Source organism: Bombus vancouverensis, chromosome 18 (assembly GCF_051014615.1).
Source record: "Bombus vancouverensis nearcticus chromosome 18, iyBomVanc1_principal, whole genome shotgun sequence".
NCBI lineage: Eukaryota > Metazoa > Arthropoda > Insecta > Hymenoptera > Apidae > Bombus > Bombus vancouverensis.
In genome coordinates, this window is record NC_134928.1 from 4,938,293 (window position 1) to 4,959,078 (window position 20,786).

At 34.7% G+C, this 20,786-nt stretch overlaps 1 protein-coding gene across 1 annotated transcript in view; it reads right to left on the minus strand.

The window, feature by feature from the left end:
- The window catches only part of CAP (Cbl-associated protein), a 379,584-nt gene that overhangs the window by 172,983 nt on the left and 185,815 nt on the right, over window positions 1-20,786 (minus strand). The window contains exons 5-7 of the mRNA XM_076626276.1: window positions 8,956-9,042; window positions 3,887-8,055; window positions 1,447-3,688 (exon numbers count right to left, since the gene is read on the minus strand). Coding sequence (XP_076482391.1) covers window positions 1,447-3,688; window positions 3,887-8,055; window positions 8,956-9,042 — 6,498 coding nt within the window. The remainder of the gene's footprint in view (window positions 1-1,446; window positions 3,689-3,886; window positions 8,056-8,955; window positions 9,043-20,786) is intronic.

Below are 20,786 nucleotides of genomic sequence, written 5' to 3' on the forward strand. Positions count from 1 at the left end.
AACATGAAATTTGAAATATTATTCTTACAAATTCTGCTTGTCTAGATGAATTCACCAAACTCAAAGTTAAACTAAGCACACAAAATTTTATGTGAATAAAGCTTGCTGGTAACCAAGCAGATACGACCGTTTAAAGCAATAATTATTATTTTTATCTTATTAATTCATAGTTGAAAAATGCACGTCAAAAGCATGAATCATTAACAAAAACCTGTCAATACTAAAACGTCATTACCTTGTAATATTTTCTATTAACGATGATTTCGAACAAACTACGGACGACATATTTTCTCACTATGATTACCTACAATCTGACCGAAACAACAGATTTTTACTACTATCTTATAAGTTGTTGAAAACGTCACTTTCATCTAAGTAATATCAATCTGAGTTCGACGTTCCAACAAGATATGAAAATATGAAAAATATAATATTTTTAACATTTAATTCATTAAATGTAGAAAAGCTACTTGCACTTCAACTTTGATGTTTTTTTGTATATGTTTAGAAATCAGCATTTTGAACAACTTTTTCCTGTGTATGTAACTGTCGCTCGACAAACAAACAAAAGATAAGCAAAAAATAGACGGCCGACAACTAATACGAACACGTACGCTGTTACGGCTACACAATTATAGGCAAAATTCACTGTTGTCTGATATCGATAGCTTTTTAGGAATATCTCAGAAATGATGGTCGAGCGACAGTTGCATACAGAGGAAAAAGTTGTTCACAATGTTGATTTCTACAACATATGCAAAAATCATCGAAATCAAAGAAAAAGTAGCTTTTTTACAGTTTCACCCTGTGTCTCAATACTTTTCTTTACTGCCTACGATATAGTTTTAATCTGCAGTCATTTAAATAATGTAATATTTCAAAATCTTGACAAAATTCGTACAATATTATCGTTAATCTTAATAAGTGTGGAAAAGAAATGGAAAAAGTTACAGAAAATATAAGTGCAGAATAAATTTAATATTTTGAAAAATGAAGCTCTGTATGAAAAATAGTAACTCTGCTCTTTTAAATTATTATTGCATAGGGAACCGCTTGTCGAATTTATAATATCCTGTCTAATAAATCTTCTATAGGACGCGGATATAAAATAACCAAAAAGAGAAATAGTTGCTAACCAAAAATACAACCAATATGTAAATGGCTGTCAACTAAAAAGACGAGCAAAGAAAGAAAAAAAAATCATTCGTTCACCATGAATATCGTTAGTGACGAGCAATATGGCAAGCAACCTACGACAATGCAATCCACCACAAGGCTACGAACGTGCGTTAGTGACTGTTATGTATCCAATATCCGACACGTCATTCGTATCTTCCAAAATTCAAAAATCGGGCGATCAACACTCGAGCACGATATTTCAACCGTAGCAATGGAAAACAACGCTGAAATAACACTGCAATCAATCCTCGATTCGGTGAGACTCACCATCGTCGAACGTGGCGGACATTGTAAGGAATTCTTGTAGATGCTTCGGTAACTTTTTCGCGTCTTCGAACTCCTTCCCGTCGATCAAACATTTCACCTTGACGGTACTCTCCTCCTCGTTGCATTCTTCTTTCCTCTCATTCGTCTTTTTGTCACGTTTGACTTTACTACCGCTTTTGTCGCTTTCAGATTCGCTTTCGTCCAAATTAATCCCAAATTTATTTAGCCTGTTCCTCGCTTTTTCGATAAACTCTTTTTCAACGGTGCTCATGTCACTTTTTCCCAAATTATTCTTCAATTTCTGAATATCCTCGTGAGTGCTGATTTTCACCACTTTATGATGTTTCCGTTCTTCTCGCTCGAGGACCTTGTGCACATACTCGTCGTACATTCTCTGTCGAAACGTTTCGCTGTTCTTCACGGCCGCGGGCACACTCGGTTTTTCGACTTTGACGGTTTTCTGTGAGTTAGACATCTCAGGCGACGTATTTTCTTTGCCAAAACCACGCTCTTCCTTCGTCGTTTCTTTTTCCGTAGGTGCTTTTTTACAAGCGCCGCTCGCTTGCTCAGCTCGATCCGTTTTCATCTTTTCAGGAACTTTGTCACCCTTCTTGGTCATCACGGAATGCTGTTCCACGTGCTCGATTCGCTTTTCACATTCCTCCTCGTGGAAACCGTTCTCGCGATGCACCTTCTTCAAAAAATCCTTCTGACCATGTTTATTAATCGTCTCCGAATAATTTTCCTTCACTTCCTCGGACTTCTCCTGCCAGCTTTGGCTCTCTACCCAAGATTCATCATTGCAAGTGTCTCGAGAGGCTTTTTCTTTAATCTCAGAGGTATATACTCGATCAAAAGACTTGTCCGAAGAAGGAAGTCTCTTCGGTACATCCTTCGTTACGCCTTTCTCCTGCACCCGTTGTCTCGCATGTGTTTGGAATGTCTCAAAGGCTTCCTTCTCCTCCTCCTCGGCTAATATTACGTTTTTCAACTGATTCTCCAGCAGCTCTATGTATTTCAGTTGCTGTGCGAAATACTCTTGGGGTAGAGAATACTTTCGATGACCCTCCAATTGAGTTTCTGCCTCGGTTTGAAGCTTCTTCAGATTTTGCATGATTTCCGTAGCTGCCACCTGTTTCACATTTTCTTCTTCTTCGCTCTTGTATCGTCGTGGTTCCAGATGACTTCTAGGTGGATTCTGATCGAAAATACTCGTCGTGTCGATACACGATTTGTCTACGTTGATCACACGTTTCAGACGCGGTGGCACTTCCACTTTATTGTCGATCAACGCTGGATTCACGTTGTAGCGCGGATCGATGGTCCTTCGTGGCGGTGTCCTCCTGTCCGCAGTGTCTGGCATCGCGGCCGATTTGTCGATGATAGCACTGTTCAGTGTAATGGGACTCTTGTTGAAGGGCGTCGGACTTGTGACGGGCGGCTCCGGTTTTTCCAGCGAATTCACGATCAAAGCAGCGTTGATGAAATGAGCTGGCGTCGACCGTTTACCAGTAACATGTTCCTTGGTTCTATCTGACCCTGATTCTTTTGCAACCTCCGACTGATTGCCATGAATTCGTTCGCTGAATCGACTCTTATCACGCTCTTTTCCCTCACCCGACGATTCTATTAATAAATCATCGGAGAGCGATGTCGCGTGCCGCGCATTACTGACGGGTTCGCGTCTTGCTAAGTTCAACCAGTCGCATAGGCGAGTGACTTTGAGACGCTCCTGACCATTGTCAAGAGTACTCGACTTTGTATAAGACGACTTTGTGTCGGAGTGCCTCGATTCATCAAACTTTACCTTTGATTCGTTTCTCGACTTTGGTCTCGCGCTATATGGATGTTTAGAATTGTCAGAATTTTCTTTGATGATGTCTAACAGCCTGTTTGTAGGTAATTTTTTATCGTATTCAGTGCGAACGTCGTGAGCAGTCGGTTTGGAGAATTCGATTTTTACTTCGCGTTTAACGCTTTCTTTCTTACTTTCGTCGATGGGTAGCAGTTCGACTCGATATTTAGGAACAGGGATTCGTGGAGGCGGTTCTTCGTCGAAATAGCTGTGTCTGTTTAGGAATTTTCTATGCAGATCCAGTAAGTTGTCCGCGCTCGTTTTTATTGCGGTTTTCTGCTGAGACGGTGATAAGCAAACGAGCAACCTGGGATCTTTGGTCGTCGATAAACCTACCCACGTTCCCGAACTATCTTTGGCCATGGTCGTTTGCCGCGACTTGGGTAACTCGACGACGCCGAGATTCGAATCGAGCAGTTCTTTCTGTTTTAATTGCTCTGATATAGTCTGGTCTGAAACAGTGGTTTTACATGGATCAGAACACTTTGATTCTGACAAAGCTGTCGTTAGTTTAGCTCTTTCAGTTTGCTGCTCATTCACTGCATGCATATTTAATGGAATGTCTCTAATCTCATCACTCGTTACGTTATTAGTAAACTTCGGGATAGATCGTAGACTTTTAAAGATGTTAAATTTAGGCATCGTGATCTCGTTGATTACGTGAAAACCGTACGGCATCGACAAAATTTTCTTAATGCTAAGGTCTTTCAAAGACTCTGGTCTATTGGTAGTCCCGTCTTTCTGCGACTGACTTTTCACATAATTCGCATCACTGTCAATGGTCGCGTAACACAGATCTTCGACAGGTGAATAGGGTATAGGTTCAGGTGTCACTGGAACTTCGTGACAGTTCGTTGTGTTATAAAACGATTCATCGCTTTTCAGCAAAGGAAGTTTGTTTCTCAAGCTGGATGACTCGACTTTCTCCTCTGCCTCTCGCTTAAGCTTGCTTTTCCTTGCTTCTTCCGCTATTATCGAATAAATGTCAGCTTGCCAGGCATCTGCCGGGTTATACTTCACCGTACTCAAAGTAGTCGCACTGCTGGACGAGTCGTGCCCTTGATAATCCACTGTCTCCAACTTATCTTTATCCATGAAATGCTCAGGGTGGATTTTTACAATAGAGTCTAGTATTTCTGATGGGCTATCGAATTTTTCACGTTCCTTCTGATCATGATTATCGTGCTTGCTAATTTTACGAACGTAAGACTGCACTTCGTCATTGTCCTTTGAAGTGGAATATTTGTATATTTCCTCAAACTCTTCCTCGCTAGTAGTTAACTCCCTGGTATCTTTTGAATTTTCAACTTTATTATTACGCGATCTAAAGTCACGCATAGTTGATATGTTTTTTTGCGTTACAATCTTCTTCTTCATCGACATTTCACTCTTGATAACCTCCTTATTAACACGATGACGCGATGACTGTTCCGATTCAGTTTTCTTTCCCTGATTTTCATTCGTTAACGTTCCGATCTTACTCTCGGATTGCTTCTGATTGGATTTATCAGAAAGTGTTGCTCGATCAGGTTCGTCCTTGGACGATTCTATGTCCATTTTCACTAGTCGTTCGACCGGCTCGTGCGCGTCAGATCTCGCCGACGACTTGGACGCCGACGATTTTTCGTGTACGTTACGATTCAAGTAGTCATGCGTTATTTCAGGCGTTGCTCCATTGCCAAGCTCGGCGCCGTTCTCAAGGTAATTGTGCAATTCGGTAATGTCACTCCCGAGACAAGCCCTCCTCCCGCTTGCTCTTAGATCATCGATTATCTTGCGTACGTTCTCAGGCAGAGCCAACGAATCCACGGTGCTTAAAGCGTCGCGAATATTTCTGACGGACGCGTCACTGCGGGATATTATTGTCAATAAAGTTCTCAGGCTGCCAATATTCCTACACATCGTTGGAGTCTCCAAAGAATGTATTTCCAAGGGTTGTCTGAAAGATGCATCGAATATACTGAGGTTTTCTTTCGGAAGAGGTGGACGACTGGGAGGATCGTCAACGTCTATGAGCTGTTTGACTTCCCTTTTTCGACGAAGCGGAGGGGTTGGAGGATTACGATCGTAAATACCGGAATACGTTGTTTTCTCTTGGAAATCGATGTCTGACAGGCTAGAAGATCTTTTTGGCGGCGTCACGGTACAAGGTTTTGTCTTTATCACTGATATAACGTTTTCTGGAGTCTGAATTTCTGGGCATTTCCTCTCTATGCAACAGGATTGTTCTTTTAATAATTCATCGCTTACGCTTTTCGTTATGCTTGATTCGGAAATATTAATGTTTTTTGGATTGGTATAACTTTCATTTTGCGTATTTTCTACACATGAATATTTCGATTCGGACGATTCGTTATTAATTTCTATAGATTTTGTTTCATTTTCTTTCGATGATTCTTTATCGACGTCTCTATGTTTTGTTTCATATTGCGATGATTTTTCATTGACTTCTGCAGATGTTATTTCGTACGATGATTCTTCATCGACTTTTGCGAACTTTATCTCACTTTTATGAGACGATTCTCCATTATTTGTTGTTCCATTTTCAATCGCTTCAGTCGTTCGATTTTCAGGCAACGTATTTACTTTGGAATCTTTCACAACATCATCTCTCATACAAGATTCCTTCTCTTTTACCAATTTTTCACACAGCACTTCGTTTTTGGAACCATCATCGTCACCAATTGAGTTTGATTCTTCAGTTTCCTTTGACAATGTATTTGCTTCAGAATTTCGTATGTTATTTTCCAAATCCAATTTTTCTTCTCTAACAGGCTTTTCAATTAATACTTCACTTTCCAAACGAGTACAATTACCATCCACTTCTAACTGTTTGATCTTTAATTCTTCCGATATTTCATTCAAAGTATCTTGATTTTTATCCAGTTCTAATTTTTCATTTTTGTTCTCTTCAACCTGTATCGTCGTACAACGTGCACTGATATTTAAATCATCAGAAACTTCTGATTGTTTTTCTGACGTCTGTTCTGTCGACATGCCTTCTTGAACAAGCGACACTTTCTCTACTTCTTTTATTCCAACATCATCAGTTAATGTTTCACATTTTTCGTTTAATTGCTTATTATTCAAATCTTTCAATTCATTATTTGCACCATTAAACAACATTTGACCACTAGTTTCATCTTCAACAATCAACTTAGAATCACTTTGACTTATACTGTCATCGCTCAATGGTTCGCTTACCACTTCCTCGATCTTTCCATTATTATCGTCCTTTTTCTCTAATATCTCTTCATCTTCTTCTATACTTTGCTCCAATTCCTCTATTTTGAATGACTCACTTCCTACAGACTCGTCTTCAACATTAACACTTTTCCCTTCTAACACTTCCGTATCATTATCTTCTTTCAGCTTGAAATTCTCTTCCTTTGAATCCTTCTGCGATTCATCATCTTCGTCAATCGGCTTCCTCGCTTCTCTAGTGTCAAGCTCCGTTTCCACTCTATCCAATTCTACAGTTCTTCCTATATCAGCATCTTCCTGTTTATCAGCATCTTCCTTTTTCTCAGACATTTCTTCGTCCACGTTGATCACATTTATCTTCACACTGTGCTCCTCCTCTCTTATTTCTTGCATCAATCCCTCTTTATGTTCTACACGTTCCGAACAGCGTTCTTTCCTCCGGTATTTCCCAATCTCCTCGTTGATAAAATCTCTTATATGCTGCTCTTCGTCTTCGGACAGTTTCTCGCCCTCCTCTTGAATGATGTCCAAAAACCTGTTAGCCGCTTGCAAGTGCGCGTGTTGCGCTTCGAAAGTGGCGCGTTTCCTCGCCTTCTTGTGCGTCGAGCCACTGATCCGCTCGTGGTCCGTCGGCTTCGTTGGTTCCACGACGTCCTCCACGTAAGTCGGCAATTTTAGACTCTCGATGAAGCTCCTCAATTTCCTCTCTACGTCGTGCGGCATCACGCTGTCCCAGACACGCCTCGGTTCCACGAAATCTTGCTTCGACGCATCAGAGTCATCGAAATCCGCTTGCAACCGCGTAGCTAGCTCCGTTGGCTCCCTTTCCACGTCCGATTCCATTTCGACGATAACTGGTTTAACGTTATCGGTGTCTACCGTGTCGCAGTCGCTGACATCGCGAATCTGCAGCTTGTTGCCAGTCAACATCGAATCTTGACTCGGATCGTTCTTCCTGTCCACTTTCGTCGTAGAAGAAGAGAAAGAGTCCACAGGTTCGGAAATTGTCACAATAGCCTCGTTATCCGGCATCTTATCTTTACTGCCAGTCTCTACGATACCGACCCCGGGAATGTGATCGATCTTTGCTTCCAGAGGTGAACTGCTGATCGTTGTGATCTTCATAACTTTGATGCCAGGTTGCACTGTACCTATCTCTATTCGACACTTTTCTTCTTTCGCGTATCTACGAGACTTCGATATAACTCCCTTTGGGGTGATTTCGTTATCCGAATTCTTTGTCACGTTTACATCATCGTCTTCGACATTCTGCCGTTGATTTTTGCCACTGTGTACGGTATTCTCCGAGTCGGAGTCGTTCGTCTTCGTATCTGCGCTCGTCTTAGGTTCGCGAAGATTCTCTTCGTGTTCCTCGATGTTCTTCGGAATTTCTATGATGGCGTTGTTATCTTTCGTAGCTTTATCCAGAGTTTGCTGCCTTTGAGAAGGTCTTCTGTTGTTGCGACCTTTGCGATTTCTGCGGTTTCGCGCACTGTGCGGCATGTTAATCTCTTCCGTGTCGGTAGCGTACTCCAAGAATTTGCAAACTCCTATGGAATCGTAAAATCGGCCAGTTTCGACTTTTTCTCTGTTTTCTACTTTTCTGTTTTATGCTTCATCTGTTTTTTTTTTTTTTTTTGTTTTTTCACTGCTTTTGCTTTTTAATGTCTGGTGAAATGCAATCTTGTTCGTAGTTTATAAATAAGTATAATATTAAATAACGAAAGGGATTGTTAAACCGTTCCGCCGGAATTGTTCTACTTGTCGCATAATTTTCTTCGAGGGAATCAACGTGTATTGACATAAGACGACAAAACGTAAAGAAAAAGATGTTCGTTCCTTTCTATCAGGGAAATGCCACACTAACGAGAATCGTTTAATCGTTCGATAGTGCGATAATGTCAACAAAGCTCGCGGGATACGCAAAGCAAAATGATGTGTCTATGCTATAATTGCTTGCTAATGAGAAGAAAAATTTAGAAGAAGATGAAATTTCTAAACCGAAAATTCCCTAACCAAAACTGAAGTCTCTTTCGATAATTAGAGTAATTATAGTGTAGCCATAAAATTATTGAGATGTAAAAAACGATATGAAAAATAATCCTATTATGGGTGGAGCAATATTTAAAGAACAGCTTATGAATTGCTATCGTATTTTATATACTACACGATTTGATTTATATTTCTGAATTTTGAGATGATGTTACGAAGACTATAGTTAATAGTTGGGACGTATTTAATAATCTTATTTGCACAAGAAAGTAATATTAATTAATTTACATCTTCCCATGAATGAAACGAGAATGACGAATGCAAATGTGCACGGTAAATAAGGAAAAGAAGTTGATGTTGTCTTATGACCGTGCAAAAAGCATGATTCACCGCCAGGACAGCATTCCAAAGTAATATCGGTTATCAATTAAAGGGGAAAAAATATGATCGATTCTTACTTTTCTCGGTTTCGTTTCGTTGGTGGATCAAGGAACTCTTCGGTTCACCGTTCTGATTGGCGTAGCTTTGGTCAGATTTTGTATCATCTGAAAAGTAAACACGACAAATTTTATAATTCAATTATATGTTCTTTTTGTATGTCTGCCAAACGAATCTGCGAAATACCAAATAAATTCACGATAGTTTTTATGTTTCTTTAGTTTCCATTTTATTCTATTTATTTCTATTTCATTTCATGTTTTCTTATCTCAGACATTTTGATTTAAAATATAAATAGCGAAAACGATTGACATATACAACTAATTTATTAATTGGGATAATTAATAGAATAAAAAATCGAGAAAAGTAATTGTTGCTAGATAGAAAGAAATGATAAAACAAGTAATGAAATTCTAATAATGTCGATGTTTATATTCGTAGATTGTCATTCAGCACTATGAAAAACCGAATGTCACAACCACCTGATGCGAGCAGATTATTTCTAAATCAGATCTTTCCTCGTAAACAGAATTAAAAATCAATAAAACCACTTTTCTGTCGCTAGCAACTAATTTTAATTAAGCAATCCACAAATCATTATACAGCAATAATTTTCAGAATACACTAAAAACAGTAAGGTTAAAATAGAAACGAAATACAAGTAAATATATCGATGCATTAAACAAATCGTCTGAAATAAATTACTGCGTTCAAAGTATTGACAATCCGAATGACAAGTGAACTCGTCGTTTCTAATTAACAGGTGGAACGATCGACTTTCGAAACGTTGCTCAAAGATATACGAAATTACAAGGTAGGAAACATCTGTAAAATTATTAAAATAGCTTCGATGCTGCTGTCCACGGACCTGATGCTTACAAAATCCATGAACAATCGAGCTAAATTTGCGCGTTTCCACGCCACCGACAGTCGCTTATGAATTCCGAATTAAACGTCAACGGGCCACAAATCAGCGGCATGGCCGGTAGGATCCATGGATCGCAGGAATAGACTGAGCGCGAGCAGATCCGCCACCCGTAAAACACGCTCGTGTCCCCACCCACGCGTGCGATTCTCTGTTCGCGCGAGTATCGCCAACATGTATTGTTTATATAATACATGCTTACGAATATCAGGGTTTCTCAAACTGTTCTCCTGCGTTCATTATCCGTTTACACGTTCGATCAGCAAATTTCAGGCTACCTCTTTCTTTATTTAGTAAATGAAAATAAACTTTCATCTTACGGAAGCACGATGTTTTCGAGTTGTTTGAATATTTTTGCGAGAAGTTTGTTTGAAAAGGTATTGAAAAATATGTGACTATTTGTTTGGAGTAGACCTTGTGAACCGCTTCGATCGAATCACTTATTCCGGTTAAACAGAATTTTGATAAATAACGTGTTTTAAACTGGGGGTTTCAAGTCGATTCAGAAGTTGATATTTAAGTATTATATTATATGTGTATGTGTGTGTAATTTATGGCCTCAGTGCTTTAGACACATTGTATACGCATTTACATTTCCTATCTATGATACTATCTATATTTCTATATAATGTATAATAACTATATTTCTTCTTTTCCAAATTTACATGTTTGTAGCTTCATTTAAAAAATTCTCCGTTATAGAATACATAAATACATACTGTTCTATTTACTTGATCCCGTTATCAATTTTCGTTTTATAAGGAAATAATAGATGCACAACATTTGTTCTTTTATATTACTTTATTGAATCATGTATGATCTATTCTATAGTAATAGAACAAAATGTCTCTACTGGATCTATTATTTCTTTATAAAGCGAAAGAAGCTTTTGGGACAACCTAATACATATAATTGAAAATGTTAATAATGTTCAAACGGATGCATCTGTGTTTGGTAAACTATAAAAATTTAACTTCGTCGAAGAAAAAGAAAAATCTGTTTCATGAAACAATAAAAACATAATGATTTTATGTGATTTAAAGTTGTCCAAGTTTTTAACGAAAAACTTGTACAAAATTATGAAAAGATCCTCATTTTGACAAACCACTTCAGTATTAGTATTTCTTTGTATATGAAACGATATTATTTTTATTTTCTGCTACATTACTATATAATATTATTTGCAGTTACTACTGAATTTTTTAAATTTTAAAAGTAAAAATAACAACTAGTCTATACAATAACAAATCAAATTAGTTGCAGTTTTCACACGGGCCTAAATACATTAAATTCAAATTATATTTAATTTCTGGCGTAGTTACCAACTTTATAATTTTCCGTAAAGCTTAACGCATTTCCACGTTCGACTGTTTATGAGATATTTGCATAATGCTCCATTTTCTTGCTTTCTACGATATTAGTTTTGCGTATTGAAAAATAAAATTGTACGTTACGCTCAGATAAATTTTAATTACTGATGTGTATTGTAAAATTAATCCATCGCCAAAAGTATGCATTCTACTGTAAAGCGGGAAATACACCCGTTAAGGAAAAACATATCGTCGGAAAAATTAATTTATTCGCAAAATAAATACTGTAACGTTGCATCGATATATGTCGTATATGGAAATACTGGAAAGCAAGTGCGACATCAAAATTCTGTTAGATAAAGTAGTGCAAGTACTTCTTGTTTACAAAGTTTATGAAAAGTTATAAACCTGTCTTGGATGTTTGATACGATGTTATCCGATATATTGCAATTTAGTATTAAAATATTTAAAATTTGAAATGAATCATATGTAAACCAAGTTAACGTCTTTACTAGTTACGAAAATTGAAAAATTACTATTTATATGACATAAACAAAAGAATCTCAGAAAATCTATTTATAAGGAAGAAAATATTTTCTGCTACTTAATAATCAAATATCGTTAAGGAGAAAAAATGCATTAGCCGAAAAATTATTGTTCATACACTACGAAGAAAAAAATCGTTATTTTCACGATTATCTGTGGAGAGTAAAAAAATTTGGATAGATAATAATTAAATACTATTATTTTTTTCTGTGCATAATCCATTTCTAGGCACAGAAAAAGAATTAGATTAATATTGAATTTTTAATAAAAATACACCAGTAACATTAACTCCTCCCATTAAAAAAAACATAGAAGAAATATGTTAATATTTATATATAAAACAATTATTTTCTGAACGTAAATCATTAAAAATTGAATACTTCGGTAGATATGAATGACAGTATACTCTCACTTCCAATTATTCCTGATTATATTATTATTTCTTGCGCCAATCACAGACATTACCAATTATTTTTTGCTTTAAGAACGTACATAAAAAGTACTTTCAAAAATATAAAAAATGAATTTAAAAAATTCCAATAATACTTAATAGGTAGTAAATTAAAGCAATACACTGAATAAAAGTAATAGCTCAATGGTACTCCATGCATATAAAAATCAACATCTGAATCCTCTTGCATATCAATTTAGTAACTAACAATGTACTGATAAGTTGACGAGTTACAAATCAAAAGTTACAAATTTCTATGTTGAAATTTTACAATTTTATGTGAAATAAGATTACTAGCTGACTTGTAATGTGTAAAAGTTACTCAACGCCTTCGCTTGTCTCATTATCAAACCTGATGCTGCTATACAAGAAAGATTGCAATTTTTTACAAAGTTTTAAATATATGAGCAAGCCAATATAGCTATATGGATGATTGATTTATTTAAAATATAGAACAAAATGTAGCTATTACTCGTACAAATATTGTACTCTACTCTAGTTGCTCTATTACATGTACACTTGTGTCATGTATGTATTTCTTGTCGTACAAACATCGCACCTACTCTAAACTGGTTATGTGATTTTTATTTATCAAGTATGAAATTTCAAGCATTTCATAAAAAAAAAAAAAAACAGATAATTTTTGAGTTTTAATAACTCGTAACTCGTAGAAAAGATTGAGAAACGCTGTTGTAGATCAGTCGACACTGATCCGTATACAGAATTTCAAGTTACGCTTGCGCAGCCAGCCCCTTGAATGACGTTTTTACGTCAAACATATACGCATACGTATACATGTTGCATTAAGTACACCGCGCCTCATCTGTGAAACGTGCACTTACACATCAAATAATCTTTGTAGAGCTTCTGACACACGCGAACACACGAACTGCGTGTATATACGCCGCTCTGCCCCTCGTATGAGATTCATGAATAGTGCCACTTCCGAGTTGAACTTCCTTCCGAGTACACAATGCCGGCAGAACGACTACGATTCTGAGCACACCCATCCATTTTCCACACTTTTCATTACATCACGCATCACACACGACGAATTCAATCCGGAATAATTTGAATGGAAATCGAATGGCCGTTCGATTTTTAGTACATTGCTCTCTTTAGTAACTAGTCGTGTTATTCGATCGCGCTATGGGCAGAGGACAATAAAGAAATGGAGGCAGCTTGTCGCAAATTGAAAAAATTATACTATCAGGTTTGTTAGTAGTCACGTTAGTGATCATGTTTCGGATCTAAACAATCAAATCAATGTTTCTCTTTTTTTCAGGAAGACGGTCAAAGAGTCTAACATTTCTCATTTATGTCCAAAAAATTTAAACTTTTTTTTTGTAAAAGATTCATCATGTTACATGGTTACTGTCGATGATTTCTATAATTTTATTGCAGCAGAATTGTATTCAGCTAAATCATTGAGTTGTACGTCTCACGATTAAGATTAAGTTTTTAGGTCAAACTATTTGCAAATTAAATTATTACACTGAAGAATACATTTACTTGAGGACCATTAGTTGTAATGTTCTTCCAGAACAAAATGTAATATACAAGTTTAATATTAGTAAATGTACGATAATTGAAATAACGTACTAAAATAATTTTTGAAGGACAAATAGCTGACTAAAGTAAACTTAAATATCTCGGGTACCGATGTCAAGTGATAATTTATGAATTATAATTCGCTTTGCATGACACTGTAAAGATGAAAGATACGAAATAGTAAAGATTGATTTTATCACTTTCTGTATTTATCGTAAAAGTCTAGAACAAATGTATCATTGATAATATATTTACATAACATTTATCAAGGAAGACTTACAAATACCAAAATACCTCTCTCTCCCTACATTTTTTAAATCCTTCTCCTTCCTCTCAAAAAATTTAACGTAACGCAGAGAAATTTCTCTCTCCCTCTCTCTCTTTCTCTCTTATGTTGTTGTATACAAGGTGTCTGACCTTAACTCATCCATGTAATTATTTCTCGAATTCATTATTTATTTATTTCATTATTGATTTCAAATAGAAATTACTTTGTTTCAAGGCAGCGGGAGGATTGCTATTGTAAACACAAATTTTATCTAAGTGAAGGTGGCTCGGAAATCTCAAAGTGACCTCCGTTTTATAAAATGAAACTGTACGTTTCCGTTCAGCCAAGTGTGTAGCCCATTTCAAGATGAATTCATTGGCGTATAATATAACGCTCTTTGAAGGCCACTAGAGATCAGTTATTACCGTTCAAAACTTATCTTCATTAAACGTTTCTGAAATAGTCCGTTATATCAATATAGTGATTTATTCCGTCCCTAAATAATAGATCCAGCCTCTCGAAACTTGCATATTTAATTTGTCGACAGGCATCCCTAATGCAATTCTTCATAGATCGTCAGGAGATTTGGGTTCTTCTCTTCTTTTTCTCTTCTATAAAGTCCCACTTTCTCTTTTATAAAGTGCCACGAGAAAAACAAGAAAAAGTGTAATTGAAACTAAAAATGTTAAGACTGAAGGGACTCGGTGGGAAGAGAATTCTATTTCCTCTCTTTGTGCAGCGGAAATATGGAAAACTATTTCGAATATAAGATACAAGGAACAATTTAAAAAACGTTTAACGAATATAAATTTTAAACATCTATGAATGACCGATTGACGTTTAGAAACCAACATATCATACAGGACATCTCCGAAATGATAGTACATGCAAAAATAAACCGAAAAGTAAGAAGAACATTTTTTCGTTTAAGGCTTCGTTTTCGAGAAAAATAAGTTTGAAAACCCATCGGGCATCCGTGTATTAACAAGAAGTTTCGAATTATGAAACTTCTGTTCCCGCTTGTATTTGTATTTGTATTATTGAACATGAATAATTTGCTTCCTGATGAATAAAATGATTCAATCATTAGGACTATAAAATTGAATCAGTTATTCGATATCAAGAGTTTGTTTATGTTATTTCATTTATAACATGCGTCATAATAAGTTCTGTAATAACACTAACAATTCATGCTACAATTCAAGAATTTGATGTATGTAATTGAAACTGAGATTTGTATAACTCGTAACGTAACGAATAAAGGAGAAAATTATCTAAAATACTATATAATAGCAATACTAAATTACACTTTAAAGTTTGTTGGGTTGAAAAGAGTTATTAGAATAGCGAGAGAAATAGAACTGATGTCCTTATTGAGTTTGAAGAAAATACATTCCATACGACAACTGTTAACGTTCAGATAAAAAAGATATAACCTTTCCTGGAACAAAGAAAGAAAATAGCAGCAAAGATAAATAATCGTCAATATGAATATCTAATTAAAATACTAAATAATTCTGTCAAGTATTTAGTCAATTTGCATTTCTTATTTGCAACTACTTAAATTACTATAGAATTGTTAACTTATAAGAGATAACGAAAAGAAAGAAGTATTTAAAAGTAACTGAACAATTTTGAAACTTGAATCAGTTCGACATTTTCTTACCGTTGTTTCCAATAAGTCAAGAATTTTACGATAATTTAAGCAGTAAATGATATCGAAATAAATAGTTTAAAAAACAAATTTATATGAAAAAAAAGGAAAAATTTTAATTACTACATGTTATCATAAAGATGAACATATTAACATTATAGTAAAATGTAATTAATTTCGCAAATACCATTGAAAAACTATTAATTTTCTTCAAACACGCACACAATTTTACAACGATTATTAAATAAATATGACATACATCCCATATTTACTCTTTTTTTATTACTTATAAAATATCTTTGTGTATTTTTGTATATTCAAAAGTCGTTTTATATCGATTAAAGCGACGTAGGAAAATTTTCAAAGAAACTTGCTACAGTGGAGGAAAATGAAATTTCGTGCAAGACAAGACAAGAAAGGCAGAACATTATGTGATTTCCCTCGTCTTTGTTGCTCAAAGACGAATAACTCCCTAATTAGGTTTTACTTTTCAAGATTTCAAAAGGTTGTACTGCTCCTTTTAAGCTGCATATAATGCAACGACTCCCCGGGACTCAGACAAGACACTTCTCACGAACAATATTGATTTACGTAGCGTGATATCTCTATTGTGTTATTGAACGATATCATTTTAACAGATTTTTAAAGAATATTCGATCAAATAATATAAGATTTACGTAAAAATATCGCAGTAGTACCTACCTTTTAAATATTTTAACATTATTATTTCCTAACTTTTTCTTTTTCTCACACTTTTCCTAAATTTTACTGTAAATAAATACTATAAATAAACCGCGGATGTTTATACAAATTTATATTTCAACGAATACAACGACATAAATGGGACTTACGTACAGAATTGTTTCACTCTTTCTTTCATACTTTTCACAACGTTTTCTTTTTTTCACACTTTTCGTAAATTTTACTATAGATAAATACTATAAATAAACCGCGGATGTTTATACAAACTTATATTTTAACGAATACAACGATATAAATGGAACTTACGTACAGAATCGTTTCACTGCTTAAATTTATTAACTCTTTAAATTACGAGTGCTACACTTTGAATTGAACAGACACTTGAATTTTATAATATGTTGTTGCATACTGTGCGAATTCTGTGTAATATTGTACCTTTGGATTTCCCATAAATGCATAAATATCTACATCGAATTATGATAAAAATGGTTCAAATGTTCCATTACAATTAGAATTCTATGATGATAATAAAATTAAATTAATTTAATATTCTATCGAAAAATATACATGAATTCTAAAAATGTTCATGTCTCGTGTGATTTAAATTAGACGATTTCGATATAAAAATCGCCAAATTATTATGCTATTGCGTTAGTTTTATAAAATGCAGTTAAAAATACCTTATACTACAAACGAATTCTTCTCTTTCGTATTATAACTAAGAAATTGGTAATTATTGGGAATATATAGGAGCGCCCTCACCGATTTCAATGATTCTTCAAATATGTTGCCAAGATGCCTATCCTAAATAACTTTGCTTTATACATTTCGCCGCCGCCCGCATTTACTTTTCAAGTTATAAACTAATCTAAGTTTAAGATTGTATGCACTATTTCATTTCGCTCTGTAAACGATTTTTCAATGATAGTAGATATACTTGTTACATTTTTGACCAATTGAACATTAGAATAAAATGCAACATTCCATATATCAATCGATTCATCAAAAATTATCTCACACTAATGGCAGGCTAATTACGCCGGGTGGCTAATTGCTGCCGAACCTACAACCCCTTGCTTATTTCTATTTATACAATTTTTAAAATTTTTATCCAAAATCAAGCGTAATCGTACCTTATCTACATTTCATTAAAGTTTTTTGCGAATATCTTGAAAAATATGCCAAGTGATTACACGAATGAGAAAAAAGGTTGTTCGGAATATTGGCCTTGAAAGCTTATTTCAAAGTCACTGAAAAATCAGTCAACTCACCCCTACTCCGAATAATCGCCAAATTTCAATAGGACCAAAGATAATACCAAAGTTTGATTTTAGATATACATACTAAACAATCTCCTGTTCGTTAGAATTTTATTGAAATTATACATCGCCATCAAAAAAGCAAAGCGATTTATTTTTTCTTCGATGGAATATCACACTATTTTTTATATTATCGAAAGCTTTAAACATAAATACTGATCCAAGTTACGCAGAGTGTCTCATATTAATCGATCCATGCAAATATCTTGTGAACTTGGGAGCGGACATCTGCTGGTCGTAAATCTTATCGATGTGAACCTGCCTCCGCGATTACAACGTGACCTTTGGCTTCTTCTTTTTATACGTCGTTCGATACGTTTGTTAATTCTTTATATAGGTACTTGTAAATAGGTAATTGTAATAAAATACCTTGTTAAATGCTTATTTCGATATCAATTTCATCGAATTAAGTGTATGAACGACAAAGAGAACATAAACATAAAAGCATTGCATTATCTTATTTTGTCTTTCAGAGTCTTACAAGATTAAAGTTAGAATATCTTGCAAAGTAATCATTTTTTGACCAAATACTTTTTTGTAGAGAATTAAAAATGCATCGAATGATGCATGAAAAAAATGCATAGTTCTATTTGCGAAAACCTAAGGTCACCTTGAAGTCCCAGAGAGACAAGATTTGTAGCTGTCGTAAAATCATCCTCGAAACAAAATAAATTTTATTCGAAACGTTAGTATTTATATAAACGATTCGTTAGTATGAGACAGCTCGTAGAAATCTAAATTATTATTCTCGTTATTATTATCATTCTTCGGCATTTGTTATTCTTCCTCTGATTATTGAAGCTTCCAAATATAATTGCTCGTTTAACTTTTATAAAGTTCAAACTTTCCATTCTGTTTGCTTAACTTTAGCTGAAAAGTAGCTGTCAGACAGCGATAACTATTGTATAACGCTTCTTAATTATGTAATCGACTCGATGACGAGAGTCGACTAACGTGAAATTATTGAAGAGTGAAGGACAACTGCAACAATTATAAAAGTGGGAGCGCCTGTTGTTAACCACAAAGGAAACACTATTGGTTCATCATCTGAATCGCTAACAACACAAAACGTATACATACCCTGTATCTTTAAGAATTATTTTGAAACAAATTTAGGACAATATAGCACTATGCATTAGCAAAGGTATCTTTTTACAATTTATTTATTTGAGCCTGTAATGAAAATTTAAACAATGCACTTTGTGGACTTATTTACCTATGTACAAAATAAGAATCTCATCAATATCGATTAAGGTTTCCACGAGTTACACAGGCTAATGGTGAAAATAATATATCTTCACAACTTCCGGCGTAATTCTAAATGTAAAAATCTAAAGATTCTTACATTTTTCGATGCCTTTATGTACGTTTATATACATATGCTGAAAGTTGTATTGAAATCTTGTAATTGAAAGTTGTAAGAATCTTCAAATTTTATGCCGGAAGTTATGAAAATATTCCATTTTGACCATTAATATATTATCAATCAAAGAGGAAAAGATAAAGGTCGCCTTTTACAACTTTTTTATCTGGACCTGTACTGATAACTTAAAAGCACGTTTTAAACATTTATGTTAATTATATACATATAATTAATATATAATATATAATTAATTAGTGTAATTAATGTATAATTAATATGTATATAACTGACATAAATGTTTAAAACGTGCTTTTAAGTTTTCAGTGCTGGTCCAGATAAAAAGGTTGTAAAAGGCGACCTTTATCTTTTCCTCCCTGATTTCGATCAACTGCAATTTTTTTCAAAAATTTCTTTCGCGTCATCACGTCGTGAGCTAATGCTTTTAACTTTTAAAAAAAGAAAGAATCTCAAGTCGTTTGGTCCATTATTTAAAAAGTCATTCTATTTTAAAGAGTGTTTGATCAGTTACGTCAGTATAGCTGTATATTTTATATTATCTTACATTCGATTGACTTATGTTAATATTGAATTTATTTTATATTTTATTTTTGCTTCGATTATTATCTTGAATAAATATAGACCAGATCATGAATCAAGTAAAGTAATTCGAGTGAAAGGTATGGAAAACAGGAATTTGAAATATGCCACGTACACAAAAATTGAATTTTGTCCAGATTGATTTTTCTGACTGTATTGAAAATCAGGTCAGCAAGACTATGGTTCCGCACGCGTCCTTTTCACGTTTATCGATACATCGAATGTCGTGGCGTACATTGCTTTTGTTTCTCTTTACTCTTATCAAATAAAACTTTAAAAAGTGATTGTGGAAAATTAAAAAAATTAAAAACTAAAATATTTTTTAAACTTCATATAGCATGTACGATGTTCATTTTTAGAAAACAAACGGCACGGCAGATATATTTTTTAGAACATATATATTTTGTTCAATTAATTGTTTACAGTTACACCAAACCATATAATTGTAGATTAAGGTATAGGGTGGATTTCATAATTTTTGAGAAAAGTTGGTTGGTTGTAAAAATTTTAGTAGATGTAATTGTTATTGTAGATGTATTGTAATGTAGTTTACATTAACTTACATAAATATTATTTCTATAAAAACTTGCCCCTCTTTCACTATACTGTATTATACTTGCTCCCTTTCTATATTCCATTATATTATTAATAAATTCCTGATTTATCTGCAACTTGAAATAGTTTTATGAAACATTACTATTTATAAGCGAAAGGCACCCTTTACTCTATTTTAAAAGCTTTGTTGCAAAATCTTCAAAGTTTAAACCCATTATATTCACCCTAAATTGACATAAGTTGTACTATTAAACAACAACGATAAATGAAACTGTAATCTGTAAATTGAACAAAAGAGCAAAGCATAAAATAGAGGAACAATGGTTGATGGTATATATCGGTAACAATTACATAAGCTATTACGTGACAAGCGACAAAAGACATCGAGCCGATTAATGACGTAACCGAAATACTGAAACGATCGTAGGAATTGCTCGTGAGGATTCGGCTTCTGAGCACCTAGAACGCAAAGAACGAAAGATGCAAGATAGGGCTGCGGAAATGCGGGCTTGGCCCCTTTGGGCCATGACGCCGCTCCCATGTAACTGGCGTTAATACATCAGCGTCGAATTTATTCCACACATTCACCGCTGCGCACGAATCGTTAGTG